General features: G+C 46.2%; 1 protein-coding gene across 2 annotated transcripts in view; it reads right to left on the bottom strand.

The window, feature by feature from the left end:
- Window positions 1-790: 790 nt before the first annotated feature.
- Window positions 791-14455, bottom strand: part of ZC3H12D (zinc finger CCCH-type containing 12D) — a 15027-nt gene continuing 1362 nt past the window's right edge. Inside the window, exons 2-6 of one of the 2 annotated variants that reach the window (XM_014263372.2) lie at window positions 11552-11991; window positions 7084-7223; window positions 5871-6105; window positions 5005-5111; window positions 791-4343 (exon numbers count right to left, since the gene is read on the bottom strand). In XM_014263372.2, coding sequence (XP_014118847.2) covers window positions 3358-4343; window positions 5005-5111; window positions 5871-6105; window positions 7084-7223; window positions 11552-11934 — 1851 coding nt within the window. In that variant the 5' untranslated portion in view covers window positions 11935-11991 and the 3' untranslated portion in view covers window positions 791-3357. Of the gene's footprint in view, window positions 4344-5004; window positions 5112-5870; window positions 6106-7083; window positions 7224-11551; window positions 13207-14455 lie in introns of those variants that run through there. The other variant, XM_014263371.2, reaches the window with a different exon arrangement.

Genomic DNA, 14455 nt, shown 5'->3' with positions numbered 1-14455 from the left:
GAGGTGCCCAGGACTGCAAAGAGCATCCTCTTTCGCCCTTCTTACACTGAGGAGCTCACATAGGTCTCTAAGTGACCCAAGACTTTTCAGTGAAATATTTGGAAATATATGTGTATAGTTCCCCTAGCCTCTTGCAAGGGAGGATCTCTCTGGCCTTTTTGGGAAGGGCTGAGTGTAGAGGAAAGGAAGAGGATTTTTTCTTTTGTTTTTTTTTTTTCTTTCTTTCTTTCTTCAAATGAACTTGGCAACTCTGTAAAGTCTCCCTTGGGAAAGCAGCCCATCTCCTGGAAGACTGCTCTCAGTGCTTCCAGCTTCTTCTAAAAGAGTCTTGACAACCAAAAAGCAAAGAACATCAAGGGCTTTCTGAGCCTTTTAAGATTTATGGGTTCATTTGCAACTTGGCAGCAAGAGCTGGCCTCAAATGCATCTCAGCAGAGATACCAAATAGCAACAGCCTCTTACCCCTCTGTCCAAGAGCTGCCGCTGCCTTTCTGTTCGCAGCCCTTTCCCTTGCTCCAGGGGCTGACAAAGGCAAAGAGAATTCCCTGCTTTGGATAGTGCAAAAGGCCCTGCAGCAGGAGCTGCTGAGCCCCGTGTGCTTGTGCTGTGGTGGAACGGGGCGAACAGTCGCTGCTTTCTGTGGGCTCCTGGCCAGCAGCAGAGTTCCTCTCAGGCAAAGACACAGCGCTGCTGCTGAGTGCCCTTCCAACAAAATCCCCATGAGAAAAAACCCTCTGGGCTTGCCTCAAGAGCCAAGAGAAATCAAGTTCTGTTTAGCACCAAAGTCTGATTTATTTTCTCAGACACTTTCTCAGCAGAGTGCACAAAAAGATTCCTCAGTAAATATGACAGAAATTAAAAGAAAAAAAAATTATTAAGCATTGAGAGGGTTTTGAGCAACCACCAAATTCCTGTGCATCCTCAAAGGAGAAAAGTTTATGCATGTCTCCAGCAAGCCAAGGGCACCATATAAAGGCAGTGTGCCAACTTTCCTATGGATTTTTCAATGCTTTGTGTATTGAAATATGCATGCCAGACACAAAAATTAATGTTGACATGTGCAGTTACATCCTGCTCCATTGCTGTGTGTGTTTTCTGAATTCTGCCATTTGGGACTTGCTTTGTTTGAGGGGGTGGAAGGTATTTTTCCATTCGGCATCACACTTTGTCTGCAGCATTTTTTGAGGCATATCTCAGAGAATTTTTTTCATAGTTTTGTTTTAAGACAACTTCTAACCTTTATGTAAGATGTAGTGGATAAATTTATAAGCCACTTCAACAACCCATAGGACATATGGAAAAAAATTGCCATGTTCTGTGAACATAAGTCATACCTCCAAAATCCAAATTGCTGTTTCTTGCAGCCAACCACAGGGGCATAAGAAATTGAACAGCTACAGTATACTTATTTTCTGAAGATTCTTCAAAACCATCACCAAAAAAAACCTCAAAAACCAAAAAACAGAACTGATGGTTGTTTCCAGAGGGAAACAGGTCAGACTATCACTGCTTTCAAAAAATGCATCATGTAAAAATATCACTAAGGGTAAATTACTGCTACTTTTGTGAAAGCAACAGAATTACAACTTCTCATTGAGGACTGTGTTTAATTCCTGCCTGGAACTAACAACACTACACTTCAGAGAAATGAGATACTGCAGGGTTAGAGAGCTTGAAAATCCCCCCTGAATGTAGAAGAATCAGTTCTAAGAGGATTGAGGAAAAAACCAACAAAACCACCAATAACAACAATAAAAAAAAAAAACCCTAAGTAAAACCCAGAAAATTAAGACATTATTGAGAACAAAGTGTTATAGATGAATATTTTATAATGTGTTAAAGCATTTTTAAAACATGTCATACTGACATACTTAAACTTTGGTATAATGCCAAAAACCTCCAGGGTCAACCTGACTATTTGAATTATAACCTGAAGCATTCAGTGGAATAATGCAGAGATTAGCTGCTTTACAGCTTACTGAAAATCAAACATGTCCTAACAGAACATAGTTTACGGTATAATTGCATTATGGGGCCACATTTGGTAATTAGGGTTAAATCAACAATAGATTTCTTGTTCAGTACAGGAGACACTTTCAAGCTTTTTTTTTTTTGCTTTTTCTTTTTTCTTTCTTTTTTTTTTTTTTTTTCTTTCTTTCTTTAGCTTCATCTGGACTTCTGGATCTTTTTAATTACCAACCCCAAGCCCTCAGTCCACACCAGGACTTAAACTGAAGATGCCTTCCCTGACTTGATTTATGCCGTGTGTGTCCCTTTTCTGAGAAATAGACGTGTGTCTTCCTTCAGGTGCAGCTCCAGCCCCTCTGCTGGTGGCTCTGTGTGCTCTCAGCACTGCTTTAGAAGCACGAGATGGAGCTTTGAAAGATCACTGACAGGGGGCTGGGCTTGAATCAGGTTGACAGGGACCCAAAGCTGCCTTCTAGCAGAGAGCACAGCCCTGTGCTAGAGGGGAAGAGGCCAAATCCTCTTCTGTGCTGGCTGAGCAAGGAGGGACAGGCAGGTCATGGGAGAGCCCTCTCCTGGGGACTGGGGAGCACGGCTCTTTTATGGAAGTTGAACAACAGGTTTGGACTCTAAAAACACATCTGATTTTTTAGGGTGTTGATGAAAATCTGTGCCATCCTGAATCCAGTCACCTGTGAGGTTCAAATGCTGACAGCCCAGTAACCCCGAGCCCCTCCTGCTCTCTTTCAGGGGAGGTGGAATGCAATCCCATGGCCACAGAGGACAGCCTTTGCCTTGATTTGATGTTTATACTTGTATTCCTGGAGCAGCTGTAATCCTTGCCCTAACACCCTCTATAAACACTTAGTTAAGCCTCAGAATAGCATCTTCTTGCCCTAGGATTTGTGCTTACTGAAAATGGTTTGCTCTGGAGGTTTCACAAGTTTCTGTGTCTTTGAATCATTAAAGTCCAGCAGGCAATATCACAGAATCACAGAAATAATTGTCTGAGTTGGAAGGGACCTAAAAGATGATCCAGTTCCAACATCCCTGCTGCCATGGGCAAGGACACCTCTTTTACTTAGACCGGATTGCTCAGAGCCCCACCCAACCTGGCCTTAAACATTTCCAAGGACTGGGCATCCACAACTTCTCTGAGCAACCTGTTCCAATGTCTCACCACCCAGAAAATTCAGAATTTCATCCTAAAATCTAACCTAAAGCTACCCCCTCTCAGTCTGAAGCCATTCCCCTGTGTCCTATCACTAAAGTTCCTGATTAAGCGTCCTGCTCTGGCTTCCTTGTAGGTTCCCTTCAGATACTGGAAGGTTTCTATGAGGTCTCCATGCAACCTTCTCCAGGCTGAACAGCCCCAAGCTCCCTAGCCTCTCTTCATAGGGGAGGTGCTCCACTCCCCTTATCCTGGATACTGGGGTACAAAGCCACGGCCTGGCTCATCACACCGTAGGGATAAGGGGAGCACAGCTCCCTGGGTGTGTTTTGTTGCAGGGCAGAGGGAAGCCTTGCAACCGAGGTGGGCCAGTAGTCCCTGTAAGAGGCACTGGGGTAAGCAAGGGCCTTGTGGAATAAGCCCGTTCCATCGCTGGAATCTGACAGAAGGGGCTGTCCCGGGGGCCGGCTGGGGGTGCAGCGGTGCTGCTGTGCCTGCTGCTCACCGTACAGGGGAAGGCTGTCAGGGAACAGAGCTGTGGCCTGCAGCAGAGCAGCGTGCTGGCTCTCCGGGCCCTGCTTGTGCTGAGCACCACCAGGGACGGAGTGGCTCCCGTGGCGCTCCTGAGCCCAGCCGTGCTCCCCGCACATCCCGCCTGGCGCAGCTGGGAGCGCTCGGAGCTGGAAAGGGCGCCTGGCTGAGCCGGCCTGCTCCAGGCTCTGAGGGTGATGGAGTGAGAACAGTTTGTGCCTGAGGCCAGCGCAGGGCTGAGGGCTGTCCGTGACCCCCCGGTCCTGAGAGGGGCACAAGGACCAGCTGCAGCCGTAGGTGTCACCGATGGACACCGCTGACATCTCCTCCAGGAGCGGCTCCGCCTGTGGCAAGCGCTGCTCCAGCCCCAGGTCAGAGGCAGGGCTGCCGGCCCAGGCACGGAATGTCTGCTCAGAGCAGCTCCCCTGGGACCTGCCTGGGTAGCAGGAAGGCCCAGAGCAGCCTCTGGCTTCCCGCAGAGGTTCTGTGCAGGCATCGCAGGGTGCAGGCTCTCCTCTGGCTGCGTACGGTGAGCGCTGACGCCTCTCCTCCTCCTTCCCCTGGGCTATCGGGACCTTTGTTTTGGCCCTGAGCTCATCAGCGACTGAAAGCTGAGCTTGATGTTGTCTCTCTGGATGGTAAAATTTGCATTTATTGCCATAGGTACATTTTTTACCTGAAAGAATAAAACCGAATCAGACAGGAAATTGTCACTAGCACCAACATCAATTGATGTGCACATCACTTCTCCCCAGCACTGGGTGTGATGAACACAGAAAAAAGGGGAAGTACTATTTTCAAACTCGGTACTATTGACTCCAGATTTAAATACTGCTGATATTAATAGCAGGGTGAAGCAGCAGTGAAAGGAAGTCTCTGCTATTTTGGAAGTGTCTGATATTCATGTTTCAGTTCCTGCACTCGCTGGACTGGGAGGCCTGCTGCTACAAAAGGTTGCTCTAAAAAATGGCATTGGGATTTACCTCTGAGAAACCTGCATGTTGCTAGGGGGCTGTCGGGAGGGGAGAGAGGGAGAGTGTTTGGATGGCCATTCCCAAGTGCAGCAGCAAAATCCACTCCACAAAGAGCAGTGTGTGTGGTCAGCACAGCCACGGCACCCGTGGTGCTGCGTGCAGGCAAGGATGGAGGGGCCAGAAACATCTGCTGCCTTTGCTGAGGCTGGAGCCACTGAAGCAGGAGGGGAAAAAAGCATCACACCTTTGAGCAAGCCCAAGTCCCTACCACACAAAGCAGGACAGCACATGGCAGTGGCCCCTAGCTGAGGGAGAGCACAGCTGGGAAGCAGGGGGCAGCTCACAGCATGGGCAGAAACCCACCATAAGGGCAAGGCTGCCATTTCCTTTCAGGCAGCACTGGCTTCTTGCTGAGGAAGTTACTTAAGGTGGGTCCATGCCGGCCTAGTGGATCATCGGGAGGCATAAACCTGGAAAAGTAAAAGAAGTCATGGATGTAAGCACATGTCTGTGCACACTGAGTGCAAACTGCGCGCTTCTTCTTCCCCCCTCTTGCTCTCAAAGCCAGTCTTAAAGGTGCAGAACTTAATATATAATATAAACCAGATGATTGTGGATACCAGTATCATAAAGTCACCCCAGGACATTCCGTGAAGTGCATTTCCCCTGGGCTCCTCAGCTATTAGGAAACTCAGGAGAGAAGAGAGGTTATTATGAACAGACTGAGGAGCACTCAGCCCAGCCTCGCAGGCATGGTGCAAGTGCCTGAATGAAAACCTTCTCTCAGCAGGGATGGTAAAGTGCCAGAGAGACCAGCTTCTTGTCTCTTCTAGCAAGCTATGATTGCAGAAACACTGGGAAAAGTCCTATTTTGTTGTGTAGGGGAATTACAGGTACTGCCAGTCAGCCTCGTCTCAAGGATTTAATGCTGCTTCTTACAGGAAACAGAAATTAAAAGATACCAAACCTTGGTTTAACATCACAAACTGGATTGAAAAGATGCAAAGCTGGTCACTAATGCTGCCATTCAAGTAGAAAAGTTCATAGAAGAGTGACATGGGAGCTTGAGGGAGTAGGAAACTCAAGAAACAAGATAAGAAATGCTGCAGTAAATTCCTTTCATAAAAAGTCTCATATATTCTGCTACTGCTGGGAGGTACACTGATGCTGGAGCTGACTTGGCCCATGATGTTTAAATTCTAGATCCTGTAACACCACCCATCTCTTACCTGTTACTGACAAAAGAGTACATGAGTAGTCGCTGCTCAATAAACCATTTCCACTCGGGGTTTTCATTTTGGAGATCCCGGTAGTGGTCATTGGAAACAATGACTCCGTCTTTCTCATAAGCGACTTTCACTATGTAGCGATCGTCGTAGCAAACCACCCTCTTGCCCTTCACCTTCCGAGAGGGTGTGTAGACCAGGATAGACTGCTTTTCCAGCTCCTCAAGAATGTGCTGATCTGGTGGGGGGATTGGCAGAAGTAGACGAGGGAAGCAAAAAAATAAAAGAGAAACTAATTAATTAACAATTAGTGACCAGGTCTCAATCATCTGCTAGAAACCTACAGGAATCTAAGGCTATTTCAGCACTTTATGAAATTCATGGTGCAATCTTCAGACGCAGTGATATCTGATGGTTATTTGGCAACTTGAAAATTAGATCTTTTACAAAAACATCAGCTTGTAAATTTTGAGGCACTTTTTTTTTTAATTTTTAAGTCTTATCCGTAAAAGAATGCCTTGAATTCTACACCAGAGTCTGATACTGAATCCCTGCAGTGCCCTTTTTAACCCTGCTGGATGTCAGAGGGGTAAACCAGCCCTGATGTAAGCTTTACCTGGAGATAAAACATGTGGGATAAAACACATGAACAAACTTTGAGGACACTCTGGCCTCCCGCCATTCCATCCCTGCAGGAAGGCCGATGTGCCTCATCTGCAGACACCAAGCTGCCGGCACGAACCTCGCTGATCTATTTCCAGACAAACAGAGTCTCACTCCCCTCCACAGACTTCTGCTGATACATTTTCTTCTCCTGGAAGGGGAACCCATGCACCCCCTGTGCTGGGTAGCAGCCTGACAGACAATAGTCATGCAGTAATGAACATCACTGTCTCCTGGCAGGCCTCACAAGCTCCGTAGACTCACTGCAAGCTGACAAACTCCTTCTTTAACTCAGCTTGGCAGCACCTTGTGCTTGTTAAGCAGAAGATTTAAAGCAGTGCAACAAAGCCTTGTAAGCAGTTTTAGCTGCTAGCCAGGAGCACTGAATGGGGCAATGAATTAATGACCCATTTAAGTGAAGGAAGACTGATACACAACTCGTACTGTGCTTTTCTTTACAGGGAAAAAATAAAACTGTGCTGGGTTCTTCACACCCCTCTGTCTCCAAACTGCACCTAATGGTTGCCAAATTACGGCCAGGATGGTGACCTACCTGCAATGGGGCTGTCTTGTCGAGGGGGTTCCTTTCTCCAGAGTGGGACAAAAACCTTGATGTAAGTGTGACCCCTCTCTCTAAACCAATCCACTGCCAGCTGGATCCCCCAGCAGGAGAACACCTCCTTGTTTCCATGACTATAAAAAAAAGAGAGAGGATGATGAGTCAAAGCTTTTATGAAGTTCAGAATTCTCTTTAATTGAGGCAGTAATGAAAAGGCAAAATAAACAGCTTTTGTGTCATTCACTCGTTTCCAAGAAAACAACCTGGCAGGGTGTCCTGGTGGGACAGATCCAAACACCTCCTCCAGCAGAGCCAAAGATTTATCTGAAACAGTCTGAATACTTAAAAACAGAGGTATCCTATCCCCCATTTCCATGACCCAAGCCTATTCCTTCCATCACTATCTCCATGGACTTAAGTTCTAAGGTACCAACAAGATGTTAGGCCTTGTCAAAGCTTTCACATGCCTTGTCTGAAAAAGGTTTGAGGAGTGAGAGTTTCTTCCTGCACGAGCAGAAACCCATGAGGCTGTCTTGTGAGAAACAAAATGTGGGAATTTTCTTCTGTAGTAACAGGGCCATTAGAGATTTTAAGGGCTGAAGTGGCTGCAGGTGTACAAGGTGATCTTTTTTGGAAACATGAGACAAAATATTGGGGATGAAAAACTGTAAGAGGCAGGATAGGAAATACAGAGAACCAAAAAAGGGACAAGACACCAGTGGAGATGGCCACAGGCACCTCAGGCCCACTTTCATCTTGCTCTAGTTGATGGATATTTTCTTCATTACACAGAGAGGTAGGAAAGCCCTAAGACAAGTGTTCTAGAGGTGCCAGCAAGGTGGGTTCTGAAGAATTCAATATGCAGCATAAGACAGAAAATAACCTCAAGGAAAACAACTGGGGGTGACATCCTTCTAAATGTGTCACCTTCCCTGAAAGTTCCTACTGCTTGGCACTCACTTATCTAAAATTTGACTACAGTGCAGTGTGTGTGTGTAAAGAAAAGCAGTTTGTTAACTGCCTCTGCACAAGGAAACTAAAATAAACTGTACACAAAGTCCTAAATGGATAAATGTCTTCTCAGTATCTACAGAATCCTCATCCTTGTACTTTGGCATTTTTGACCTTTCTGTATAATATTGCCAGTCTCTCTCAGGCTTTCACCTCTGCAAAAAGCCCCTGGGAATGACTCTCTTGGCTGCTACACCCCTTGCACTGACAGACCAGTCAAGGGTGATGCCGCAGTCTTACACGAGTCACCACCTCCCAGGGATTCATCTCTAGGATCTGTCTACACCAGCCTCATAACCAAAGCTCCACTTTACACCAAATAAAAGTTTCTGTCCTGAAGTGGTGACCACAAATGAAAAAGAGCACAATTTGTAGGAAGACATTGCCTATTAAGAGCAACCAAGGCAATAGGAAGTAATTTAAAACCATTAGCAATAATAAATGGTCGGAAGTGCTTGACATATCTAATCTCCACTTTAGAACAGCTGTTTTGTTTGGTTTTAAAGGATAGGATCTTCTCAGGATATTCATAATATCACTTGGACTGTTGAATTGGAACTTTGGGTGACTTTTTCAGACAACTGCCTTTAAAAGGCAGTCCAGGTACATCTTTGATGCCACGACTCAAAATTCAGCAACAGCTTTCTTAAATATTGGCTATTTGTATAATCCTGTGGGCTTTAGGAAGGCAGTTCTAGGTGTACCCCAGTGCAGAAAGTACTCAAGTGGGTCAGCCAAAAGGCTGAGTGGAACAAGGAAGATGAGGCACCTGGAAGTGCTCTCCAGCATTATCACCTAATCCAGCTGCTGCTCCACTTCTAAGGGCAGACCTGGGGGCCACCTGAACCAGCCTGTTCGTGTGTGGGGGCTGCACACCAGTGACTGCTGTGCAGTGGAGCAGGGCCCTCAGAGCTTCCCACCCTCCCTGCCTGGACACAGACTGGCTCCTCCTGTCAGTCACCTTTCCCACACAACCCCAGAGTCCCTGGACCATAACCCATCCATGATCTGTCATAACTCAGTCTCATCTCTCCCTCCTGCCAGCAACAGGGCACACTGCACCTGGGTCACAGACCAGCAGGGGCCATCTCTCAGAAAATGAAGCAGCAACATTTGGCATCTTTGTGACTCCAGCAGTTAATCCATCATTAGCATGCAGCAAGTCCTCTTTAAATTGTGTCATCCCAACTCCTTTGAGAGGAAGTTTAGGCAAACCAACCTCTTTTGAAAACTGCAAATGGCCCCTTCTCCACCCGGTCATGAGGCAGCATCAGCCAAACCCTTGTCAGAAAGGCCTAGGAACAGGTCTCTGTAGTTACCACAGCTTTAAACCTAGGTGTAAGTGCAAGCACTAGAGGAGATAGCAGCCTCTTAGGTGTGCAGTCAACATGGCTATGACACTTCCCTTTTCCTATTAACACAACTCCATTTGTTTTTCCACCAGCCTTACAAAACTTCCCATGGATAGGCTGGCAGGTGGTGAAATTTCTCATTACATCTGACGGAAACACAAAGTGTACAGAGAGGTTTGATGAGTGAGACTGGCTGAAGGCAAGGTTATTTTCCATTCAGCTTCTCTGGCTGACTGATGGTTGGAGACTGCTGAGTCCATCACTTTATTACCCTGGGGCATCCTTTTCAAAACCTTGCACTCTACAGTGGGCCCGCAGTGACAACTTCAAAATGCCCCAGAAACACCAATCCTAAGATAGAAATATAAATGCTCAAGATATTTTTCTCCACACAGACAGCTGCCACTTGAAGCTCTAACTTGATTGTTTCATTCCTAAACTGCTGCTTCTGCTGTGCTTTTATGGTTGCCAGTATTGATGATGATGGAGTTTTCCCCAGAAAGGGAACCAAACATCCCTTTCCCCTGACATCTGCAAACTGTCCTCTGTCTGACAGCAGCAAACCAGAAAAATTAAAGCAAAGGTACTGAGAGCACTGACCAGGCCTACCCCATTAGCCAAAGCAACCATTCAGCACCACACTGAAAGGCATCCAGGAGAGGAAAGCAGCTCCTTCCAGGCTGCGCCCTTCCAGTACCAACTGAACGCACAAGCTCGATAGTCTCCTCCATCATCCACACAGTTGTCACCAAGACAGTGGATGGGATGTCTGAGAAGAGCTGCAAAACCTTTGCCTTTCTGAAACTTAAAGCTGCTGTGCCAGGAGAGCTGAGGCCAGAGGCCATGGCCCATCCTGGGTAATACTGACCCCGGCACAGTGAAAGGATCAGTGAGGGATCAGCTCAGTCACACTGCCTGAGTGGGTGCTCAGTTCTTTCTCAGAGAGGCAAGAAAGACACTCCGAGGAGGGGCTTGGGTGAAGAGGCAAAGCGGGGCAGGAGATCCTAAAACCTGGTTACCAAGCTCACGGCCCAGACAAGGCCAAACAAGTGTGCTCTGTTGTGCATTTCCCACTCCTCGTGAGCTGCCTTGAGCAGGGAACCTCTTGGTTTTGGCTGGGATTTCTCCCTTCACCCACAAGATGGCATAATTTGCTTAGTCGCCAGTTGCTCTGGATGTGCTTGGACACTTTTCTCTCTAACCAGAGGGGATATGGTCTCATCTCATCTCACAGGACGGCTAACAGAAGGAGGAAGCTTTCCTTTGCCCTGTCCCAGCCTGCAGGGATGGGCTTGGCCCTGCTGAGTGGACAGGGAAATTAACAGAGAAAACAGCTGGATAGCCAGTGCACCCCCGACTCTTGGCTCCGTATTGCTTGGATAAACAGAGGCCAACCCACTGCTGTCTTTGGATGTCCCATCCACAGGGACATGCCAGGCTCCCCATCTGCAAGAGCACTTTCACAGTGCCAGGGCACTGCTAGGAAATGCAATTGGCCAGCATGGGTTGATGCGACATTTCCCAGAAACAGAATGACTAAGGAGGAAATGAATCTATTCAATAAAGCCAACTATCAATTCCCTGATATTTCCCTAAAACAGAAGCCAAATTTAAAACAAAAATTATAGAAGCTGGGAACGTTTTTTGGAGTTTGCTTGCAAGTCAAAGCAGTACAACTGTAATATTGTTAGGAACTGCAGGCACCTGACTTTATTTCTCCTCTCCTTAGATTAGTTGGGTGCTCTGTCTGTCTGCTCATCAGATTTTCCCTGAAAACATCTCAGGCTTAGAAATCCTAGGTGCCCATTTGAAAAGGGAGAGACACTGCCACAAACAGTGGACAGAGGTTGCCTTATAAAAGGTCAGAATGGGGAGTGAGCCAGTAATTGCATGTGACGTGCATATTCACGGGCATCAAAACAGCAGGTCCTTAAAAGCTGTGCATCAGCCAAAGAACAGGAATAAGCAATTGTTCATACATCAAATGCACCAATGCACGTCTCACCTGAAGGAAAAACACACTTCAAGCCATCAGTTTTAACATTCAAAAGTTTTAACATTCAGAGGAAGAGAGATGCCTTTCAGGAAACGGAGCTTACCTCATGGCAACATTGCTGCCGTCGATCACAATGGGTCTCAAGGAATCAGAAGAATCACTTTCATCTTCTCCAAGCCTCTTCAGCCCCGGTGTGCTGCTACAAGATCCACGGGCAACCAGCTTTAGCTGGGAAGGCTGAGCCTGGTTCTCCAGAGCCTGAGGTTTGCTCCCCATCCGAATCAGCTCTTTCAGCACATCATCCTCCAGGGCCTCTTGGCCCAGGTTCTCCAGCACTTTGCAGATGTCCTGCTTACCATAGCCCAGCTTGCAGAAAAAATCCATCTTGCTCTGGTGCACTTCCACCCCTGCTGCAGAAACTTTTCTGGAGTGTGGTGGCGCTGCTTTGCTAGGAATTGAACTGGCCAGTGCCATTTTAGTGGGCATTTATGTTCCTCTAAACCTGGTGATCCTGTCTTCCCAGCTGTGTCCCACAGGCATCAGCTTCAGAGAGGGAAAGATTAGCAGCAACAAAACACAAGCATTAAGGAAAAGCATGCAGTCATCTCAGTTCTTTGCCTAGGGCACAGCAGAGACCAGCAGATTAGTGTCTTCTCTCAGCATTAAAGCAATTTTCTGGTCCGTTCTTAATTAGAAAAGCACCAGAGTGTCCCATGCAAATGTTCGTCACTCTCCAAACATTATGTCAGACAGGTGTCACCTTACTTGGTGAGATGTGCCAGGCTGCCTGTAAGCAGACAGGCTGCATGCGTGAGTTGGTTCTTCAGACTTATCTCACAGGAAATGACACAAAGGGGATTTTCAATTTGCTGTGTGGTTTGTCAGCCTGAGATAAATATCTGTCAAATTTTACTGGATGGGCTCAGATGCCATAGCAACAAGTATAGCAAATTTCATCCAGTGATTTCAGGAAACATGCTGTTTGCAAAATATCTGGAAACTGATTTTTTTTTTAATAGTTTTATCTTTCTTACTATGTGTCTGTGCATATACAGACATAAGTTCTGAAATTCTGTCACTCATCAGTTCTAATGATGCCTGACTATTCTTTCCTTGTTACTTGCTGTTTCACTGGGGGCTTCTATTTTCAGAGAAGCGGTTTGGTTTTTTTGAAAGCCGTGGGGACGGTGCTTTGAAGCAGGTGATCTGGAAAGTGGCTTCAATTTCACCTGTCAATTATTCCACTTATCACTTCACTTACCAATTTCACTTACGTTTATTGTCAAGGTAATTCAGAAGTGAGTGTGCAAAAGTAGCAAAAGCTACTTTATATTCTGCACCACGTAACTTTCTGGTCTATTCAGCGAAGGCAGGGGATGGGCACCATAGTCAGGGGTACCCAGAGCTGCCTGAGCCCAACGAGTGTGACACAGAACATACATGGTGCCCACTTGTCCATCAAGCCAAACACCTTCAGTCACTGTTGGCTTGCTTGCACTGAAGCATCTCTTGCCACATCACTGCAATTATTGGTGCTACCTGGTTAAAAGCTGGGGCTGGTTCTTCCACCCACATGAGGGATGTAAGGGTGGCCCTCTTCCCTTTGCTGATGGCACAAGATGCAGAATTAACTGATCAAACAAGCACCTCTGTGCCGAGCCCAGAGCCAGAGCCAATCCCACCCACCAGCTCCCCTTCACAGCCCACCAGCCACTCCCTGCCCAGCGTGGACCACCCCAGGAGCCAGAAACTGAAAGCATGTGGAAGAAGGCATGGAGATGCTGGAAACAAGCAGCTGGGAGAGGATTCAGAGTGAAGCTCCTCCCCAAGGCCTGACAGCCCTCTCAGGCTGTGGGGAAGAAATCCATGCCAGGTTCAGTTAATTTAAAACTGATTAGTTCAGCAGGAAAACATGATAATTAGTTATAACCTCACCTCGTGAAACTTTGGTATTTACTTTTCTATGTAGCTTTATAAATTTCAGGTATTCTGTGTGAGAAATCTGGCACTCAGTTAAAAATGACAAACAGCATCAATAAAAAAAAAGTTCCTTAAATATGTCACAACTGTAAGGGGAAAACAGTTACCACGTGTATTTTTCCATCTAAATGAAAACATTGCTTATTTTAGTCAGTGAGTGTTTTCCTCACAGTGCACCCTGTAACAATTTTTACATCTAATCCTTGTTTTTATTCCATTGACTAATGATAATGACTAAAGATAAAAATGTATTTGCCTTCTTTTTCATTATTGGAATGGTTTTTCATCTTTGAAACAGCTACTGTGTGGGCTGAAATACCTTGATGTAACCAAATAAAGCAGAAGCAGTCTGGGCTAGCACCACAGTAAAGCCTGCTTCCAGTATGTGATCAGTGGCTCCAAACACTTAAAGTGTACTACTTGGTTTTTTAAAAATGCCTAGATTTTTAAAAATAAATTATTGCTAATTAAAAACTTTTCTTAGTATCTATCTTCAGATTTGAAAGAAAACATTTACCACATATTAATGGCCATTACTATTATTTTCAAACCTGTACTTCTGTCTACCCTGATGCTTTTTCTTTTTTCCTCCTCCCCCTCCCTTTTCTTTTACTATCAGAACCATTTCCCATGTTAGCATCACATTGTGCCACATGGATGTTTGGCTCCATCCCAGGCAGCACCAAGCCTGTGGTCCATGTCTGCACCCTTTGCTTCTTTTGGCAAGGCTTGGTCCTTCTGTGCAGGCAGTGAATCCCTTTGGCTCAGTAAGCATGGGGAGCTCTGGACGGCTGCCTGGGGTTGATGTGATGCAGTATCAGCCATCCCCAGCAATATGATAGAGTTGACCACTGGATTTCTGCTGCAGTGTGGCCAAATATTAAAAATGGGTGATACAGTTAGTGCAGGGTTTTCATCACAGAGGGAACAATTTGGAAATACTGAGATGGAAGCCTTGATCACAGGAAACTCTGAGGTCACCCTTCTCAAGGGGGAATTAAAGGGCAATAAAATCCCTTACTTACAC

This window comes from Pseudopodoces humilis, chromosome 3 (genome assembly GCF_049639895.1).
Source record: "Pseudopodoces humilis isolate 2021_Gansu_Grassland_sample_001 chromosome 3, ASM4963989v1, whole genome shotgun sequence".
Taxonomy (NCBI): Eukaryota; Metazoa; Chordata; class Aves; order Passeriformes; family Paridae; genus Pseudopodoces; species Pseudopodoces humilis.
Note: the sequence above shows the minus strand (reverse complement) of the source record. Positions and strands in the feature narration are given on the sequence as shown.